Consider the following 22,659-nt stretch of genomic DNA (forward strand, 5'->3'; position numbering starts at 1 on the left):
AGACAGAGTGAGTGTGCATGTGTGTATTTGCTCTACCTTTGAGCCGATCAGGGCTGGCCAGGATGTCTTCTGCCGTCTGGTTGTTCTGTAGGTGGGCATCCATCACTTCTACAATCACACACATCAATTTTCAGGCCATATCCTTCAGTAATGATAGAATTTGATCATTTAATTTAATTTAACCACAGAGCTCTTGATCTTCTGCTTTAAAAAAAGTCAGCTGCACATTGAGTATTAGTCTCAGACTGACTCAGATAGAAAACAGACAACAGAAGGAAATTATGAGGTATTTTTTCTTGAAGCTTAGCTGAGCTCTTACCATCAAAGTTGGCCAGTTTGTGGATTGAAGAACTTACAGTCTCCTTCAGCTGTTTGACAGCTGCAGGCAGAAAAAAAGAAAACCAGAAGAATCACTGAACAAATTTGGTTTAAATTTGTTATTAAACAAAGAATTCAATTCTGAATCTGCTCAAATTTGTCCCAAGCTCTGCAAACACTGAGTAAGAAAAATTAACATCTTGTTAATACGACCATCCATCATACAGCAATTCACACTGACTCAGACAGTTATCAGTAGGATCACTGACAATATTAATATAGATGGCACTGAAAAGGCGACATACATAATCTAGACCTATTAATGTAATCTGTTTAACCTATTAAACTATTGTGCAAATTCAGCCCAGATAAATTCTCTGCAAAAGACACTCATACTAGGTTATATAATATTTTGATACAATATAAAAGTGTTATTCTCTTCTTTGGGATTTCATATTTCACAATAAACTTCAAAAGCCACAAGCCCCAACCCAACTCATTGTGATTCATCTCTATCTCAAAATATTTCCACCACAAATTCTTAAAGCTCAAGTTACTGTTGTCAACACTGATGTCCGTTTTGTGTCCAGAAACGGAACTAAAACATAAAGACGAGAAGAAGCAGCAAACTCTCACTCTTGAAAATCATTAACATTTTTACTTGGAAAAATTATTACTTGATTATTAGCTGATTTTCAGACTAGTTGTTGATCACTTATCTGTCAGTCAACTAATGACTGACCAACTGCAGCTCTAGTTGTCTCTAATGTTAAAAACTAACAACAATTTTACGCTAGTGGGAACTGATGGAAAATGCAGCCAAAAAGACAAGGCAAAGAAGGCAAGGCAAAAAGCAATCATGGTTCAACATCAGCTGATGTTTGGCTGGTATCACAAACAAAGGCAAGTTCCCACAGTCTTAAACTGCTTGTGAACATGTGTTCAGCATTTAAACTTTAGTAAGAAAGTTGCTGAAGAAATTATCTCAGGGCCAGGTGATTAGTAATAGGAACACAAGAAGAGACAAAAAGCAGCATGCAGAGAAGTGAAGATCAGATAAAGATGAAGAACAGAGGAGTTTGTGAGGAATGTTTGAGAAGCTGAGAACCAACCAACATACTACTAAAATTATTGAAGCACCAGTAAAACCCTTTACTAGCAAACAAGACGTTCACTGACAGTCACAGGGGCAACAAACACACCTCGAGCAATTAAAGGTCTGCCAGCAGTGAGATGCAAACATACCAGAAAAGAAATCTACTTTGGAAGTACCAGCTTACATATCCTACAGCTCCAGGTCAGATTGTGTGAAGGGGATAAAAATGTGAGGGGAAAAACACTAATATACTTTTACCTACTTTTCTTTAAAATTAATGCCATAATGTCTTTTATTCAAAACCAAAAATGTGAACTTCATGGTGGGGCTAGAGGAAAAGTCATTTGCACACATCATCTGGGTTCCATTAACATCTGAACAAATTCTGTCTCAATCCATTCAGTGGATGTTGAGATATTGCACAGGACACCATGAATGTCTGAGCTAAATCCATCCAAGGATATTTCTATCTGGACCAAAGTGAGGTCCAGATAACCAATATTGTTGATAACCAACACTGCCATAAAAACAGATATAATATATGGAACAACAAAGGTCATGCTAAGTCAAAACAATTAGACACCAAGTCAAAATTAATAGATACAAATTTGGTATAAACATATTAATCCATAATTTAGAATTATATTTTTTTTTATTTTGCAGCAGTGGACTTCCACAGAAACAGTAAGTGATGAAATGATAGCAGAAAATGTGTGTTTTTGAGTGGACGTGCAGCAGCAGGAGCGGATGCTTGTACTCACGCGGACACTCAATCAACTGTTGGATTCTAGTCGAGTCTCCTCCGCTGTTGTTAACATGACAGTTGTCTAATAGAAACACAGAGAACTGACATTACTATGATGATTGTAAGAGTAGGGTTGTGGTATTTATCTTACATTGATTCTGCTCAATAAATCTCAAGCCTGATTTATCTAATTATTTAGGAAGGGAAAATAAATACACTAGAGGCAATCATCTGTTATTTGAGGCAAACTGATGGTGCCAATTATTGATTTGAAGGTTTGTGGGGGATTTTAGAAATATGGGTATATCCTATCTTACAAGCAAAGGTTCCATGTTCTCCTCCTTGGTCTTTTTTCAGATTTTGAGTCATTGTGACAACAAAACTAAAGACTGGATCTCAATACCCAACTCTGGATTAGAGAGGACGAGATCGCAGACAAAGAAAAACTTACGACACAGAAAGGACAGACAAAGAAGCAGGTAGCATGAGAGAACTAACGAGTCACAGAGAGACAATAACTACACGGACGGACAGATGCGCGATAAAACAGAAAAGGACAGAAAATAAAAGCCATACTGTACATGGCAGGGTTTTTCAGACAAAAAAAAGTTATAACACAGTGGTTCTGGGCAAATACCACAACACTGGAACAACAGAAATGATGTTGACAGGTGGACATGTTGAACTACACTACAACGGCATCAAAAAAATCCAACCATCTCGGACTAAATTAAAATTTACGAGGTTTTGTATCAGAGCACAAACTCACAGCTCCACACAGGAAAGCATCAGACTTTCTACAGATATATCCTGTTGTTTAATAAACCTGCTCTACACCAGTTACTCAACACTGTCTATGCAGATAACAACAAACTCACTATAGCCCCCGAAAATATCCCTTATATCCCCAAAAAACACCTAGAAAACAACATATACACTCACTTTCTCACTTTTGTCAAGTGGGATTTCATTTTCTATGCAGCTCAGTAAAACCAGACATTGTTTAAAAAAACAAAAAACAAAAAAGTTATTTCATAAGCAGACTGTTAAATTATAAAATCAGACTGCAGCATGTTATAACAACAAAAAAAAAAAGTTTCACTATTTCTGTGAAGAAAAAAAAAGGCCCCAGCTGAATGAACTATGTTTGGAATCGCCTCGTGTAGTCAAGGTAACGTTTTGTCTTTTAGAAAATGCCATTTATAGGTTTGATTTTTATATTGTCAGCATCTTATTCAGCAAAGCTTATCCAGCTTAGATGTTTCTTTATTGCAGATTTTCATATTTTCTGTAAAGCACTTGGCAAAACCTGTTATAAAAACAGTGCTATATACAAATCACTGTGAAACTGTTTATTATGATAATCAAACTAACTACCATCAATATCTTCACCAACTGCACCATCATCGGTGTCTGTTTCCTCCTCATCCTCCTCTTCCTCCTGGCTCTCAGGCATCTGCAGGCTCTGTTTGTCCTCGACAGGCTCCTCTACTGGTCCAGCCGAGACAATGTCATCTGTCATGTGACCAGATCAGATATATAGGATTTTGTCGAAACTTTACCAGCCAGACACAGGTTGAGAACAGAGTAAGAGTCCAAATGATGGCAGGTTCCTTCACAAAGTGGCTACTGTGGCTCAGTGCGCAGTGAGACAGTTACCTCAGCATTCATATTCAGTGCTGTCATTCAATCACCAGAAGTCAATCAGTGACCACAAGCTCTTTTTCCCCAGAAGAAGAAAAACAAAGCAGTGGAAGAAAACCCAGATTATCCAACAAGCCCCATTCAGACCCGACAGAGTGCCACCATATCCCTGACACTACTTGCCTCTGAAACACACACACAGACACACACACAGACACACACACAGACACACACACAGACGCACACACAGACGCACACACAGACACACACTGGTTACCCAAACCATCTCTTCACTTAAAGGGCACGCCTTTGAATCCTTGTACAACCTTTATCCGATCCACTTGTCTGGGTGATTCTGGTATAGTGACCACTGATAAAACTGCAAGTTACAACTTTTCACGTTCACAGTAAACTCCTTTGAACAAAGAATATTTCTATGCGTCTAAAACCCTGAAATTTGCAGCTTGCTCTGTGTATTATGAACATTTGAGCTATAAGGTCCAATAAAAATCTCAAACTAAACAGCGTAGTATTTTCAGATTTCTGGTGCTCACTGAAAAGACAAAGTAACATTCTGTATTTCAGTGATAATGCGTGTGCCGAGAGACTGCACAACAGAAGAGCCAGATTTCCACTGTGCCAGACAGAGACAGATGAACTAAGACAGCAAAGAGAGCAGTGAGCAACAGGAAATTATGTGGACATCATGCAGGAAGTTGTCATGCATCATTAGTGCAAGATGAGAACGTGAAGTTAGCGGCCACACAGAGACAAAGAGTAGCGAAGAGGACGAGTGGCCAAGAGAAGACCAGAGACACATGGACTCACCCAGACTGTTGTTCTCTTTAATGCTTTTCTCTTGTAGCTGTTCTAACCGCACTGTGAACAACAACAGCAGCAGAGAAAAGTGTTGACTAACAGGAAGTCCCGCAGAAGCCTCCTGATTGGTCAAAGATCTGTTTTGACCAAGCAACTGTTTTGTTGACCAAGAAGTTGAAGTGACTGGTTAACAGGGCGCAGTATGTTAGCATGTTAAAAGTGAGTGTGGGGCCCTGTGTGCATGCGTGTGTGTGTGTGCATGTGTGTACCCTGCAGTGCAGCGAGCCTCTCATTGGTGAAGTCGTTGTCAGCCTGCAGAGCTTCGATGCGAGCCTGGAGAACCTGCTCCTTCTCCTCCATCTCCTCAATCCGCAGCTCCAACTCCCTCTTCTCCGTCGCTCCCCGCTGGGTCAGCTCCTCCTGCCGGCCCTCTGCCGCCTGGAGGAGCAGAGCAGGAGAGGGAGAAAAGGTGACGACAAACCAGGACAGGAGGAAAAAGCAGAGGAGGGGGGAAGATATATGGGTGGAGGAATAAAATGACATATTGATGGTAGAGGCAGGAAAGGGGGGGAAAGGGAAGAAAAAAAAAAACAAAAAACATCTGGTTGAATGTGTGAATTTCATATCTATTCATATGAAACTGCTGATTTTGTAAAATCAGACCAATTCCAGAGAAGTCTAAGCTAAATCTTATCTAATTAGAATAACTTTCGAAATCTCCGCGCAGGTACCTTTATTTTGTCTGTGAGCTCTTTGATCTCATTGACAGCAGCATTGTATTTGTTAGCAAGTTCCCTCAGCTCCTCCTGGCTCCTCTCAGACATCTCCTTTAGGTGTGTGCATTCATCTTCTGTGTTACTGAGCGAGCGCTGCAGGAGAGGAGATACAAAAGACATTTTAGTTTCACACCACACCTCAAAATGCCAACTGTAGTTGACAGACAATGATGTGGTGTACAGAATGTATATATACCCTACCTCCACCTCTGACAGCTTCCTGACCACTTCGATCTTCTCCTGCAGGACTCTCCTCAGAGACTCCTTTGCTGTTGTCTCATAGTTGTGTTTGTCCTCCTGAAGAGCCAGGAGCTCCTTGCGAATCCCTTCCTCTGTCTGCGACTGTGAGAGTGGAGCCACAGATTTGACCCACTTATTGCAGGCTTTTACACTTCAATTCTGACTGACAGAGCTATTTAAAGTGTGTGTGTTACCTTAGAGTAAGCCTGTAGCTGACTGCCCATCACCTCCAGTCTGGAGAGTAGACGGTCCTCATCGATCAGAGCCTGGAGGGGAGACACACCCACCTTACAACAGTGTGGAACATTTCTCTTCATATCACAGAAGATAAAAGGGAATGATGGGGACACCTTTGATGCAGACTTCGTAATGTTGGGCAAAATAACAGTGAATATATTAAGTGACAGTTTAGTTATCTTGACCGAGAGACTTGCACTGACCTGAGGCATATTTGTTTGCTCTACATACACTTTTATCAGTGTAAACAAAATATCTATTCACAATTTGATTATGAGCTTATTAGCAGTAAGACAGTCATTTCTATATGACATAATCACAGCAGAGCAGAATACTGATCATAAGGGTTACCTTTACACGGGCAGTTATGTGATATGTAATATAATGCTAAAAACTGGCAAAATCACACTTCAGAGTATATCGATCATACACTACATGTATTCAGTCAGACAGTAATGTACATATGCCATTTCAACAGTAAACAAACTGAGTAGGGCTGTGCAATTAATCATATTTTGATTTCCAGTTTGAATTTGGCACCAAACAACCACAAAAACGACGAATCTGATGTGGATCAAAAAACGTGCAAGAATTACCTGCCAGCTGCTCTCTGAGGCCTCCTGAGTGGTGGCTAACAGACGCTGCAGAGTAGCCAACTTCTGCTCCAACATCTGTTCGCGGTGTAAGGCCTCCTGAAGAGAGAGACGAGGATCAGGGAAAAGAAGAAGAAAGGTGGGTACCCAATAAATCAATTAAGAATAAATAATTGTAATCTTGCTGCTTATAATCTGCTATGTAAGATAAAAATGTGTTGCCTTATGAAATAGCAACTCTTATGTCTGACTGATTTAGATTTACTTAGTATTTTTTGTGTAGTTCCCCAAAAATGATCAGAAGGTGTCAGTGTAATACCTGTAGATACTGGGACAGCTGGAACAGTTCCTGAGAATACATACTGGGAGTGTTGGCTGCAACCTACAAAACAGACATATACACCATACCGTAGTAACATATTGGCAGGTGCCTTCTGTTCAATTGAAGACAAGCAGATGAAAATGTAAAGAGGTCAAAAGCGCGCACACACACACACACACACACACACTAGCGCCAGTCAAAATTCCTCAGACAGGTCATACTGAGGCCCTGTTGTTTTTACTGTTGGAGGGACACACAGAACAGGGCGAGGCAATCGTATCCAGCCTTTATCAATTAGCCTGACACTGTGTTGTACAACAATATAAAAATCCATGTGTTAGAGCACAGCTGGTTTATGCACTGTGGGGTTAACTTGAGATACCGATATAATGTGGCACAGGAAAATGTAACCCAGTGTGAGTTATACTGGTTTAAAAGTGTTCACCTTCATGTTGACTGGCTCAACTCACTGTGTAGTAGCACAAGTCAGTTTTTGACGAAAGACAGCTATAGCATGACAAACAGGATTTTCAGATCAATATCAGGAGAATTAAAATTACAATAACAATATAGAGGCCAATAAATTCTTTTCCACCTACCACATGCTATAAACTACCTCTTACCTACATCTGACATCTGCAAAAAGCAGTTATCAGCCAAAACACCAGCCTGGTCAATTTATCAATCTATATGAGGTTGACATAACTTAAAGTCAACTTAAGGTCAACTAGCTTTTTCTGGAGTGAATCACACTGCTTCCCAATGAATTTAGTGCTCTAGCTCGGACAATGTCATGAAGCAGAGCTTGAGTTACAACTGTTTTAATATACTTGCTTAATATTTTCATATGTTTAACAGCATCTTCAAATTATGAAGTCATGTTTCGTTTTTGACAGTTTTCATTATGTTGTGAGTGATGCAGCCAAAGACAGTTTTCTGTATTATGGGCACCAAGGTTGCTAATTAACTACTATAACACTCTTTCTGCCAAGTAGGAGTTTCCCAAGCAACAAGAGCATCAGCCACATTATAAACTAGTCAAGCTAACTAACTGCAGCAATGTGCACAACACATCAGGATAAACCTCACCAGAATCCCAAATTCTTCACTGTTAAATGGATAAAAATGGCCTGTTTTCATTGAGTTAGTGGTTATTGGGGTGAATATCCTTTATTAAAATTTTAAAAATTTTAAATGTTGTCTAAACACAAGAAGGTAAGATTTCTGTCAAAAAAAAAGTTAAAGAAATCTAAATCTGAAACTCTCTGTGCTCTCCAAAAAATTGTGAGGTTTAAAATCCAGACCTATTCTCCAAAAAGTCTTAAAACTACAGAGAGCATGATGTTCCCTTTCCTGTATTATCAGAATTCAGATTAAGCTCTGAAAAGAAAACCAAACAAATGGGCCAGTGTTTGTTTTAACATAAATGCTTTGAAGACACCTAAAGGCACAAAGCACTCAGAGTGAATGGTGGGAAAACAAAACGCTGCCCTCGGATGCACGTGAACGATTTCTGTAGTGCAGCAGCACAAACTGGCAGCAATATGGCATTCCTCAATCAGCTGACTATTTGGCTCTGTGTGTGTGTGTGTGTGTGTGTGTGTGTGTGTGTGTGTGTGTGTGTGTGCGCGCGCGCGCGTGCATGCAAAGACTAAGTGTGTGTTGTAACTGAGAATTAACAGACACAAACACAGCACTGCTACTAAGGAGCAGCCATACATGGAAATCTGAGGCAGTGACGAACAACAATTTTGGTTCTTACCTTGTCTACAGGTAGTGGTAAAGGAGCCTGGATAACACTGGAATAGAAAGAGAGAAGAAAACAGTTAGTCACCATGGAAACACAGGGAGTGAAGTCACATGGGGTAACCACGGTGACAGAAGAAATGAAAAATTGTTCTTGAAGGTCTTGTGATGGCCGTTATTCACCTCGTCGTGAAACAAAAATCACATGAGGACATCAAAGTCATCTGCACAACAACAAACCTTGACCTCCATGTTGCTTTGAGGACTTAAATATCTGAGGATCTATTTGTGTTCAATTACAGCCGCAAGGAGATTCTTTTACTTTAATTTGCTCATAGTGACACACACAAAGTATTGAACGGTAAAGTCAGAAAAATGTTCATAGTCACAAGAAAACCAAATTATGAGCATGACCAAAGTGCATTTTACCTTTAGCATTGCATTACTTGTTATTGCCATTTTGACAAACTGCTAATTTCAAAAGAAATGCAGTCCAGGCATAGAGAGCAACAGGCTTCAGGGCAAAGGGTCAGTACAGCAGACACTCACTGCAGTGGTTATGTGTTAAGTCATTGTGCTGTGGTGGTTGTGTGAAAGTGACTGAAAATCAAACATAGCCAGGAAATCATTACACTGGGCAGGGATTCCTTAAAGTGCATTGAAAGTCAAAGGGATCTGACAGTTCATACAGAGCAGCATGAGCTCAGTTTTTACAAAGGCAGAGTGAAGACAGTCACTTTGAAAATAATTCATACACCACCTAGTTTTAGGCAGCTTACTAACCAATCACAACAGTGCTGTACCAACCAATCGGGATTCAATCATGAGCAGCGACAGGAGCTGCTGCTATGTTCATTGGAAGGTGGGCCGCACAACAGTACAGAGACCAAGTGCAGGTTTACATAACCAATATGTGCTAGGTAACAGGAACTTGAAAAAGAAAGACTACTGAGCCCCTGGTAATCATCCATTTCCATCCAGAAAAGGACATGACTTAACCTTAATCTGATGGTCCTGTTAAGTTTCTGACAGCGAGAGCTTCAACTACTGATCATCATTACTGATCAACTGCCGATTATTTCCTCGGTTTATTATTTAGTATATTAAACAAAAATTATCAAAAATAATCTACTGCCCTGAAGGTAATGGCTTCAAATGTCTTTTTCTTTTCGAATAAAATACTTGAGAATATATTTTTAACACACCGTTGCTCACGACAATTGTCATGTTTCTTGTCTCATGTTGCAGAAACGCAATTTCAAAGGTATTTGAATGAATTTTAAGTGAGAGGTTAAAAAAAAAAACTGTCAGCCATCACTTCTTTGTTAGCACAGATAAAAGAACAGCCACATTATGAAGATGATTTTGGGACATTTTATCTCAGATGTACTGTATGTGCTCAAAAAGTGATTGTATAAAACATATCCACAACACAAATTCTTTTCCTGGTTTTTAAAATGGGATTTACAAAAACAAGTGGTTTAGGTTTGTTAATATGTCAAGTACAATGAGTGACGGATTTATTAATGGCTAACAAATTTACAACTGATTTTGGATTATGTGCTTAAAGATTAACCAAGATGTACAAGACAGCAGGACTCTTTGTCAAAGAATTGACAAAACATTAAAAAGAGAGATGGTTTCCCAATGTGCCATATTTTTAATCTACTGTGTTGTACCACAAGTCAGGTGTTTGGCTGATCTAACAAATATGATTCAGGTTGTCTTCATTTCATTCAAACCATGTGTATTAGTAGAGTCACAATGTGACACTTGTGTAACATGTTCAGTGTGATGCCATGTATGGGGATTTAAAAAGCTGAATGGCCTGATTTAATGTATCAGAATTTAAAAACAAAAATAAAAAATTGTGGTGATCGTTTTGTTTACATTGCAGTAAACCACCACCAGATCTTACTCACACAGAGGGGAAAGCAACCACCTTGTTAAAGTGGTTAAAACCCAAAGTACTCAATTTTAGAAAACACAAGGTCACGCAGGTTTGTTTTAAAGGAGATGAAGATAGTCCAGAATTCACCTGGAAACAGTTGTAGCTCAGGAATGAAGATAAACTTGACCTGGGGGGAAATGTAAGCTGACTGTTAATGTGTAACTACCAACCAGCAGGAGAGGTGGAGACTGCAGCAGCTCCTACAACAGCTTTAGATAACACAGCCATCTCTCAGTACATACCCGCTGCATGTATTCATATGAAGGCATTTCCTAAAATACACATAAAGATCACACAGGAGACAGGAGTCTGCTGAGCTTCCAAGATTGTACACTTTAAACTGCTTCAACTCTCCCCAATCTGCTTTTTGAAGCTCAACTTACTCTTTCTTATCATGCATTAGAAAAACCACCAGACTAAAATGGGCTGATATAGGTCAGAAAATATTTACACTAACTATTTGAACTAAGTGACGAAAGTAGATTGCTAATGTATGTAACGGCCAACTACTGTTGGCTAATTGTTTAAGTCATTTTTTAACCAAAAAAAAACTGTAATTTCAAACATTCCAGCTTTACAAATGAACTGCAAGGTATTTTTTCTCATATGTAAACAACATAATGTTGGTTGGACATAAGAACTTCCGAGACATCAGCATCAAATGTTTTGGACTGTGGAAGGAAACCTGAAAAAACCAGAGAACATGCCAACTCTACACAGAAAGAACCCAGGTTTGAACAGGATTCAAACTTGGAACCTTCTTACTTGTACTACTGTACTATTGAAACACACATTTCTTTAAAAAGATATAAAACATTCCCACAGTTAAAGGATTGTCTGGTAACTTAGACTGTTAGACTTAATTTACATAATCTTACAGTCTGTACCAACAAAGACATTCCTTAAGTGTTAGTTATGCAATCACATTTAGTAAATCATTATTATGAGAATAACTGGTAGTTACCTCAGAAAGAGTTTACATAAAACATGGTGATTGGCAAATAGTCGATAGAACCTAATAGTGTTCAGAATTGAAAAAATGTTTGTACTTGAACAGTAGAATAGAGACCAACACTAAGACCATGTCAACTCATCTAAATGCAAAGTATGTGAAAAGAAAAACTGTTTGCTAGTACTAAATCCAGGCAGTAATTAATCTAAAAAGCCAGACAGGCAGACTAAATAAAAGTGTGGGCCTGGAAGAGTACTTTCGTTAATGATTGCAGGTTTATACTCAAGGCCAAAGTGTAGGTAAGTGAATTGGATATAAGATGCTTGAAGAGATAAGCCAATAATTTAAAGGGGCTGTTGGACATTCATTTCCAGCAGTGCAGGTTCTCTGCAGAGATCAGGGTTTCTGCTGCTGCTCTAACTCAGTCTGACAAACCACTTTCACAGAACATCACAGTAAAAGAAAAAACTCTGTTTGATCCTGATTTCATTGTGCTGAAATAAATGTTTTCATAACAGAGCTGAGTTACATTGAGCTCTGCCGTCTGTCACCTGACACTCCTGAAGAATACCATGTACAAGTGTCCTCCAGGAAATACTGCAATCCTCCTAAAGTGTATTTCACTATGTAAGGTGTGGTAACAGACCATTCAAAATGATTGTTGTTTGAAAGCTAATAAATGTTACAACAATCATAACTACATGATGTAATTAGAAGGTTGTAACTTAAAATTACAAATATTAAGATATTTTATTATAGATTAGACATTTTGCCATCTCAATTACACTTTCAGTGGCCCTTTCACCTGTTTTCCAACTGGTAAACAGGAATACTAAATGTACTCTCAATACCACCAATGGATCATCAATTAATCAATACAACACTTCAAAAACTACAGCATGTCAACCAAAGTGCTGTACAGAAAATAAAATAAAACACAACAGAATCCTTTAAAATATACAGACATAAGTGAAGACAATATCATAACAGACATTGAAATAAACTCTAAACTGTATTAAAGGCTCATGAAAAAAAAAAAACATTTTTAGAAGGGTTTTAAAAACTGACAGCTGTGTATTAAATCTGATGGATAACAGAAGATCATTCCAGAGCTTTGGGTTGGCTGTAGTGAAAGCCCAATCACCCCACTGTTTAGATCTCAACCTGGGTATTTCTAATAAAAACTGGTTGGAAGACCTCAGGCTCCTCCCTGAAGAATGCCAGTTCAACATCACGGACAGGAAAGCGGGTGCCAGGCCATTTAGTGCTTTAAAAACAAGGGTTAATAACTCAAAATTAATTCTAAAACAAACTAGTAGCCAATGGAGGTTGATCAGAATAGGTGTCATATGGTTAAATTTAGGCATATTGGTATGAGACAGGCTGCTGTATTTTGGACAGTTTGCAAACAAGCTCATGAAGCCTGACGTATTCTGTATTACAAGGCATTCCAGTGGTTGGGTCTGGAAATCAAAAGCAGGAATAGTTGTTTCCAAATCAGCAAATGATAAAAAAAGATTTGGGCCTGCCTTAAAAGCCTCAGTTAATAAAAAGCTGATTATATAACAAAGTTTATTTGTTTGATAAAAACTGTATCTGAATCAAACACGAGGCCCAAGTTCCTACCTAATGGTTTCATATGTGAAGCCCAGCTCAAGAAGGACCCTGTTGTTCTTAATGGCTCCATCCAACTGTGTAATTTTAACAAACTGTTTCTGCTACATTCACTCTGTTACACTTTAATTTTCATAACAGCAGCAATTACTGGGCATTATGTTGTTTTACATATCACTAGCGACAGCAGCAGTTTTATAGTTCAAACAGCATCATCACAGTGGGATGCCCCCCTTAACCATTTGATTAGGTTTGTCTTTTGTTCGGTTTTTTTTGCCAGCATATGAAATCGCCCTTTTCCACTGTAGGAACTTAACTGCCTGTACCATGGAGATTCAAAAAATATGAAATCATAAAATTTAGTTGCCAGGTTTCACTTGCATTTCCACTGTATTTAAAAAACTGGAATTGTTGCCATCACTGGCAAAAATAGGGCAGCTCATTTTTAGCCATGGGAGCAACATGGTTCTGTGGATGTCACAATGTGACTGGTCTAAGTTTTGCCACAGGCATTTCTCACATTTCATGTAGCTTTGGTTTGAGACAAAGACAGATTCAGCAAACAACAGGTGAGGTGGTTCAGGATGTCGTGAAAACTACATCAAGCAAAGCACTAATGTTCAGGCCAAAATAACACATAATATAAAGATGGTAGGTCTACAGCATAACATGACCTAAATTCACAGCTTTCCAAACTATGGCTCACAAGAACATTGAGTAAACCTACACGCACACACAGGACAGCCGGTCCAAAGGAGTTTGTCATCCACATCAGATCCAGCAGAGGGTGATCTGCACACGGTCCAGCAGAGATCAACGATGGAAACACTGGCAAGAGTCTCCATCTGCACTGTGCTCAAATACTTCTAACACTAAATAGGTTTTACAGTCACACCACAACTCCGACCTGCCATGGGGGATGCACGAAGCTGCACAGGCTAACAAAAAAAAAAAAAAACAACTAAGATGGCATCAAATACCTCACCAGATTTATTTTCTTCTCTAATTATTCTTGGATCAAACTGTTTCTGTTTCTCGCTTCTGAAGGATTTTTAACACATCGCTAAAGTATCTTTTGTCAAATAAGCTAAAACATGCTAACACATTATTTTAATCAATTATTAAGGAAAACTGCCCATTTGTAGCTTTTCTAAGCTTCATATCACTGTCAACTGAATATATCTGGATTTTCAGAAGTGGGCTGGAAAAAACAAAACAAAACAAAACAAAACAAAACAAAAAAAAAAAAAAAACAATGAACGGTGCCAGATCAGGTTCTGGTCCTGGAGAACTTGCTTACTTGTTTATATAGAAAGATGGGCCTGTTTTTAAAGCAGTAATTAACATTTAAAGAGTAAAAGATGCTTTTCACAGATCTGTTGCTTCAGGTGTGGTCACTCATGTTATTACCTGCATATAGAATAATAACAAACCCAACAGTCATCCAAGCAAACCACAAGAAATCGGCTCTGTGTTCACACTTCCAGCTTCATTTAATGAAGGATGTAAATGGCTCAGAGCTCAATTGATAGATTCATACTGTGATGTTACACACATTTTATGTCATAATAGTATTTAGCTCTAAAGCTCGATAAATAATCAGCAGCATGTCACAGCCTGATCGTGACCATGTGAGTCTAAAAATCATGGTCACCATTCTAGGCAGTACAGATGTTACCTGTGAGGTCTTCTTCCTGTGTGCGTCAGCTGGTGATTTATCACAAGACAAGGTTCACCGTTCGGCCTCTGTCTCAGCTGGACTCAGCTACTCCTGTGAGAAAACGAACCCTTCCTTCTTGCTTCATTTTCTCTCCTAGTTTCAGACAGAGCAGCTGACACCTCTCCTTTTCCACAGCACAAATGAAGTCATCACATAACAAACTTTCTTTCTTTCTACTCTTTGCTCCTCCCCTCCTCTGAGCAAAACAGCTGATTTTATTCCTTTAACTTGTGCAAGTTACTGTAGCTCCACCCCTCCTGGCACTGGCTGTAAAGAAACCAACTCCCGTCTGCTACAGCTATGATTCTTCACTACCTTTATGGTCTGGGAGAAACTAAAGGTCCTCTAAATAACCAACAACCTGGCAACATGGAGAGAGCAGTGTTATTTTTTATTTTTTTTACTCAGTCCATCAATTTACAAGCTGACATCCAAAACCTCTGCTGATCCAACAAGGAAGCAGTTGTTCTGAAAATGAACATCCTCACTAACCGCCTGACCACGAATGTGTGGGTGTTTTAAGGAAATACAGCAGGAGATAACAGATTGATAAGGCAAATAGAGAGAACTACTGCCATGAACAAAACAATGGCTGGAGATAAACAATGGTGATTACACCTACAGTGCTTTAAAGATGCAATGTTGCTTTTTCAGAATCATTTTTTTACCATTTAGCCATATTTTAGGCTTCAGCTTACAGCTTTCTCTAAGTTGTGAATTAGATTTTTGTGTTGTTCTCCTTTCTGCATGTCAGCACATGAACAATAATGTGAAAGAATGACTTCACATTGAATCAGAGATAAAAAAAAAAAAAACTGCTGTTTGCTGTACAAACTTTTCTCGCCACTCCCAAATCAATGATGTCACAGCAGGTGTTTTGCATTAGAGGATAACAGAATAGTGTGGGTGTGTTCACGCTACATTTTTTTTAATCTGTCGGTGACTATTCCACATAAGGTCTAATGGGAGTAGCTACAGGAAGCTCACACTGCAGCTATTTAAAACACAGTGCATCCATGCTTTCTTTTTCTGGAAATGAAGAGCCCTCTACAAGCTAAAAAACAGTAACACTTCAGAAAGTGCTGCTTACTAATTCTATCCCTGTGAGTTTTCTGGTTTACACCAACAGAAGTGAGCAAAGACAATGACTGAACTAAAATCACACATTTCTGTCTTCTCTATAATACAGGTGTTTCTCACACCACACAACCACCACCACCCCCACCCCCTCACACACACCCGCACACCCGCACACACGCAGAGTGATGCCAACCCTGGAGAGCAGAAACATTCTTCAGCTATTAATAAACGTGTCTGACTTAGCATCACATCTCTGTCTCTCTGGGTGTACCTAATTAGAGACAGAGCTCCACAGCCTTAAATACAACAAGAAGAGCTGTCCTTAATTAATGAAAAATGTCCATTTAGTAAAATCTGAAATGTTGAAGAATGCAATTTTAACATGTGCATTTGTGATACAGGGTGGTACTGGTACAGAAGTCTAAGATAATGTAACCTCCTCAGCATACTCTCTTACTGGACATGTTTATGTTTGGGGAATGGTCAACAGACAATAGCTATTTTAATTCTATGATTTTATTTCTATTAAACTAAACAAGTAAATTTAGGACAGTAATATCCTCACATCTGTGAAACATCAGTTACATGTATGCAGGTGTTTTCACTTGCTAGTTATGTTGTGTCAGTCTGAGAAGCACACATCTGTAAACTGCACAAACGTTTCAGGTTAATTATTGGTCATTTTTAACCAGCACTGTGCTGCAATGATTAGATGCAGACTGAGATGTCTTTAATCTTTTAAAAATTAGCACCCAAAATTATTACACCACTTGTGTGCATCTGCAATCACAGAAAGACATGAATTCAGATTACTGAAAATCAAACAGAAAAGTATTTTTGCCTCAAGCAAAACCAAACTTGGGTAAATTTCAAAAGGGAGATAGCTGAAGGTCGTTCCACTCAACTCGCTCAACTTCAAACAACTTTTTGCTCTACTAAACAACTTGTTTACAGAATGAACTTCTACACAATTACACTCAGGTGACTAGATTTGTTTTTCAAACTTCTAAATCAAGATCAAGTTTCAGTTGTCAACACAGACATCCTGAGTAGCGCAGACCCAGGAGGTTTTTTTCAATCTGTATACATGAAGGCCAGATACTCATCTGCATTTTCCAGACCCAAAGATGGAGAGCAGGGCAGCAGATGGCACTGCCCACTGTGGCATCCTGCCATGACATCACACAAACACATTCCACATGGTGTTCTACAGTAGCCAGTTACAAACACACAGACTCCCAGTACAGAAGGAAGCTCCATGCTGGGTTAGCTGCTGGTCTGCTCTGGCCCATTAAACTGTACACACACATTTCTGTTTCGTGCTGTAATTTGTGAACAGAAAAGCCTTCATTCTCCAAACCTCAGCATGAGTCAGTGTAAACATCAAATGACCACTTGACCAATACCAATAATAGTGTTACCACAGAAATGAACACACACACTTCAACTCACAGATTGCCAACAGAATGGCTGTCCTCATCAATGACACACTACACAAGCAGAAAATTGCTGTGTGTGTGTGTGTGTGTGTGTGTGTGTGTGTGTGTGTGTGTGTGTACATAGCAGAGTCAATGACAGCATCATACAGAAGTGGTTCCTAAATGGTGTGCTGTGGAGCAGGTCCAGGTGTGCCGTGGGATTTTGTGACAGCCACATATTTTTGCCAAATTCTGTCATCTCTTCCTCTTTTCAGTTCCATTAAACTGTAATGCTGTGACTTGTCATGTTTAAATGGGTGTGTTGCTGCTTTGAAGTCTGAAATGAATTCTTAAACGATTAAGTTAATAATGTTGTCATTTACAAGTAAATAAAAATAAGACTATTTTGCATGGATCTGTATAAAGGTGTGCCTTGGATGCTGATTTTCAGCAACCAGAGAACTACTGGAACCATACAGGTTTATTCTATCCGATGATAATGTTATAATAACATGTAGAGTTTGGCTCAGCGTTAACCATTGAGAACACTCACTCGCTTCGTCGGCGTGCCTCCATCCCATCAGGTAGGAAGAGTTTGATTGTTGATACAATGCAGCCATGGGTGACTGAAAATATAAACAGGTAACCTTCATATTAATGAACTCAACCGCACTCAAATCCACATTTGGACACATTTCAGACTGCTACTGACGAAGTTCTGCGATAAAGTCATCTATCATGACTGAACATACAGCCTTGAACAACACAATCATCCAGCAGCTAAGAAAACAAAAGCTCAAACATTACATTACAGCCACTCTCACTTATTTAGGACTGACACAGTGATGCTGGTTAAAACTAGTGCAGACTGCACTTCAATGTTTTGAACTACAGTACTGTTCACAGTTTAAGCCAATTCTGTTCCAAACTGCTGTCATGTTGTGGGGATGATAATATGATTGAATGTAATTCTGTAGTTTATCAGCATTGCCCTTGGAACAGTAGACTACAATAACTGTAATGTTCAGAGATTAACCTGAAATCGTAAATAGTCTCAAGAATGAGGTCCAATGCAGGGCAAATGCACACTGTATAGATTGTTAGTGGAGCTGAAAATTTGACCTTAATATCTCCTCTGCACTATATATGGGTACAGTATGCAGACCATGACCTAACCCTAAGGTATACTTCAGGGTAAGACAAGTGTAATTATTTCAGAGCGTATGTATGCACGTATTAGAGGCCATAACCATTCTTTGATTTCCCCCAGCATAAAACAAATTGAGCAAACCTTGTTGGTATACATTACAGTAACTACAATTTTAATATGTTCCTGTGTATAATTCTGTTCTGTATGTATGTGCAGGTACCTTTGCGTGTGTTCTCAGTGACGTCAACACCAAACTGAATGATGTCTCCAGAGAGGACCTCGCAGGGCGGACTCTCCTCTGAGCCGCGACTCAACCTCTGGCTATTGATGAACGTCCCGTTGCTGCTTTTAGTGTCCTGCAGGTAGAACTGACACACAAACGAAGGACCAGGTGAGAAATGTGAAGACATAAATAAAACAACACCACAAAAGGATCATTATACATTACATTACAGGTGATTATACACTTTGATATAGCAGAGTCAAGTTAAAATCACTAAGGACATTGACACAGGGAAAAGAAAATATGACACAGGATGGCAGTACACAATGAAATTTCACAGTGGTCAATAATCATTTTTAAACTCTCAACATCATAGTAGCATTTATACCATGTGATGCAGCAAAGGGCTGACATGGACAGAATGTCAATCAGGTGGCAGAAAAGATATGATACACACAATAATAATACTGTCTGCTGATCCTGTCTTAATATATTACAGGGATGTAATGCAACCAGCTGTATACAGATGAACTGGCTAGATGCACTCACAATCTGAAACTCCCAGGGAAACCATTTTGTGTACATGCCTACAGCAATGCCAGTGGCTGTACTGGAGCAAAATTCTCAACAGAATGCTCACAGTAATGACAGATAGCAGGTATAATGATTACCAGGTTGACCATCTTAATTTACTTGACTTTACTGCACTGAATGCACTACGTGACGGACACGACTCCACTCCACCACTAGCAGCCTGAGGGCACATCTTGAAAAAAGTAGATGTTCGAATGGTTCAAAAATGGTAAATCTTTTTAGGACAAATAACTGCCCAATTTGACAGATTCTGACCAAAGCTCGCTAGTGGACAGACTGACTTGAAGCGCCATTCAGAGAGTTAAAGGCAACTTTAATCATTACAGCCTAGGACGACTTCCTGATAATTTTATATTGATACTAATATAGTCTACAATACATAAAACCATTTATTTGGATTTGTTGATCATTTTTGATGCATTTATACCTAATTTACTATTAACTCCTCCCATCAGTGGCTGTGCTGTGACAAGCTGTTCATTTAATCCTGAGACTATATTGTGGCACCATGTTGCAGAGACATCTAATAATACTAATAATAAAGCAATATTTAATATCATTAAAATGCACTTAAACTCATTCACATCCACAACATCAAGAATCACTTCTATAACTTTGATTAATTCACATATGATTCAGAAAACACATGCACACACGCAGGAGTAACAATATTATGTAATTCACAAAGGGAAGTGAGCATACACAAACAAATGGAGTACTCAGACAAAAAAAAAACAGAACATGCACACATATTAGGCAAAAAGGACATATATAAACCAACAAGGATGGAACACACACACACACACACACACACACACACACACACACACACACACACACACACACACATCTGATCTGGATGCCTGAGGCCTGTCTCTTGTTCCAGGAGTTTCATTCATCAGTTTTCAGCTCTTCGTCATCACTTAAAACCATTGTCGAACTACCAGAGAGAGAGACGGAACAGAGAAGAGAGGAAGGAGGGACTGTGGGAGAAAAATGCAAAAAGAGACAGGGAGAGAAAGAGAGTTGCAGAGAATGAGAGGTGGATTTCGCCATTTATCCGACTCCTCTGTGCCACGAAAAGCTTCATTGCTATACCCTCACACTCACACGCACGCACACACGCACAGTCCGTTACCTCCTGTCCCCATGGTAACTTGGAGACAGGGAGGGAGGGACCTAACTATAGAGCTTTTCACCCAGCAACACCACACACTCAAACACACACCACAGACCATGCGTCACATATGGTTCTCTCTCACACACAAACACACACACATACAGAGGAAACACATAGCATCATCAATCTGTGAGCAGAGGACGACTGGTTTGAGCTCAGTCCAGGGAAAGTAGACAATGTCATCTGTCTTTTACACCTCATTCCTTTGAAGCATCAGACATTTGTTGAATAAAAACATACTTGTATTACTTCATCAGTTTCACAGAAGAAATGTATTTTTACTTCCATTGTTCAGGTGTCAGCTTTGACGAAGACGTCTTTAAACTACAAATCCCCACACCCAGAGATTGCATCGTTTGTATTTAGGCTAGCACATGTCCAAACAGAAAACAAGACACTCCGGTTTAACAGGCAGGCAGCCCTACAGTTTCACAGTACAGCAGCTAGCTTAGTGTCAGTGATTGCACATAGATCACTCAGCAGCTCTTAAAGAAAAAAACAAAACAAACAAAAAAAAAACACATTGATATATATAACACAGTGGAACAGATGCAATGCTGAAACCTCTTGCTTTATTTGACCAACACTCTAAACCTCAAGGATATGAAGACAATGATGAGCAATAAATTCTGTTTTTGTTTTCTGATGATCAATTAATCAACTAAATGTTCCAGCTCTACACATATTTAACGATCTCTCGGTCCACTGCTGTTTCTCTTTTGCGCTCTCCAAACAATCTGCTTCTGCCTCTTTGCTCATCCCAACGTTTCTCTACTTCAGCCATTAGTGATTAATCTCCATCTCCATTAACAATTATGCAACAACAAGCACAATTTTCCTACTGTCTAGACAACTGTTGGCTTCTATTGCTTTCAGGACTGTGTGAAAACCAAGATGCGGTTTACATTACACTGTCCTCACAGAGCAACATGGATTTATTTAAAAGTTCTGTTAGTGTGGTGTGTTTCGGTGCTGTTACAGACTCTGTAGTACAAGAATGTTCACAGTCAAAACCACTAAAAGAATAAATTTTCCAATCCACACAATATCACACACTTTAGAACCAATCACCACCAGCATTCCTGCACCACTTCCACCCACTGAGAACATTTCTCGGGGAAACACTGCATCCATTTATCCCCTCTCTCTCTCTCTCTCTCTCTCTCTCGCTATTAGTGTCAACTAAACGAATGCCATGTGATTGTGTTTGTGTTTTAATTTGCCCTCAGTTGCCAAAACCAGCGCAAACCATCAGCTGGCAGCCAAAAAGACACAACCACTTCACCAGTAAGTTTACCAGTCAGCAGGTTGACACATGACACCAGTTTTGGTCAGACACTACACACGGATGTATTAATAAACAGAGGCAGTCTGCTGACAGATAATCTCAGGGCCCATATTTATCCAGTCTCTAAGAATCACTAGTAGGAGTCAGAATGAAAGTTTGAAGATGGGGGACATAACAGTATTTCTCCAGCAAGTAGGAATTTTAATTTCATTTATTTTGGAAGCATATTAGTAAAGGTTCTTTTAATGTACTAACAGGAGAAACAGCAACCTAAAACTGCTTAAATGCACATAGAGGCATGTACTTATTGTTTAAATACATAATTGAAAAAAAAAAAAAACAATGAAAAAAGTGAATCTATCCTTTTATCCCATCTGTATCTCTGAGGAGTAGGAATTAGTATCTTCAACTTGAATTTCTACAACTCAAACATATACAATCTTTTGTCCAATTATCTGCCAACTGCTGGAAGTCCAAACAGGTCAGAACAGCCCTACTTACTTCATATCCTACATACAGAGATAGGACATTCTCCTTGGTTAGGAAAGATGATAAAATACTTTTGCTTGAAGCAGAATCAAACAGCTGTTAGAGAATCTCGGGCCAGTCAGGACAGATTTCTTACTCTAAGAGGCCTCATGAACATATTCCCTGAACTCTAATTGCCCACAGAAAACCAGGGAGCAAAGAAGCTATGTCAAACATAAGAAAACACAGCAATAAAGAGTCAAAGTAGATAACCATATCCCCTTCTGCAACACACTACTGAACTAAATGTACATGTCTGCTCAGTCTTCAATGCAGAAAATAAGTTTTCCCTTTCCAGGACTTTTCAATATAACACCTCTAATTTAAACACCAATTTGCTGGAACTAATTTAAACAGTGTTGCTGAGGTCACATGGTATTTGGTAACATCTATAAGAGCCAAGTAAGCACAAGAATTGAAAGACA

At 39.1% G+C, this 22,659-nt stretch overlaps 1 protein-coding gene across 11 annotated transcripts in view; it reads right to left on the bottom strand.

The window, feature by feature from the left end:
- slmapa (sarcolemma associated protein a) overlaps positions 1-22,659 on the bottom strand; it is a 44,330-nt gene that overhangs the window by 12,248 nt on the left and 9,423 nt on the right. For 2 of the 11 annotated variants that reach the window (XM_026307000.1, XM_026307001.1), the window contains exons 2-15: positions 18,642-18,789; positions 17,825-17,897; positions 8,553-8,589; positions 6,788-6,850; positions 6,472-6,567; positions 5,833-5,904; positions 5,600-5,740; positions 5,354-5,491; positions 4,892-5,060; positions 4,632-4,682; positions 3,537-3,674; positions 2,176-2,241; positions 320-379; positions 37-108 (exon numbers count right to left, since the gene is read on the bottom strand). In XM_026307000.1, the coding sequence (XP_026162785.1) occupies positions 37-108; positions 320-379; positions 2,176-2,241; positions 3,537-3,674; positions 4,632-4,682; positions 4,892-5,060; positions 5,354-5,491; positions 5,600-5,740; positions 5,833-5,904; positions 6,472-6,567; positions 6,788-6,850; positions 8,553-8,589; positions 17,825-17,897; positions 18,642-18,789 (1,324 nt within the window). Of the gene's footprint in view, positions 1-36; positions 109-319; positions 380-2,175; positions 2,242-3,536; positions 3,675-4,631; positions 4,683-4,891; positions 5,061-5,353; positions 5,492-5,599; positions 5,741-5,832; positions 5,905-6,471; positions 6,568-6,787; positions 6,851-8,552; positions 8,590-14,731; positions 14,927-17,824; positions 17,898-18,641; positions 18,790-22,659 lie in introns of those variants that run through there. The other 9 variants (XM_026307004.1, XM_033325224.1, XM_026307005.1 and 6 more) reach the window with 6 other exon arrangements.

Source organism: Mastacembelus armatus, chromosome 5 (assembly GCF_900324485.2).
Source record: "Mastacembelus armatus chromosome 5, fMasArm1.2, whole genome shotgun sequence".
Lineage (NCBI taxonomy): Eukaryota > Metazoa > Chordata > Actinopteri > Synbranchiformes > Mastacembelidae > Mastacembelus > Mastacembelus armatus.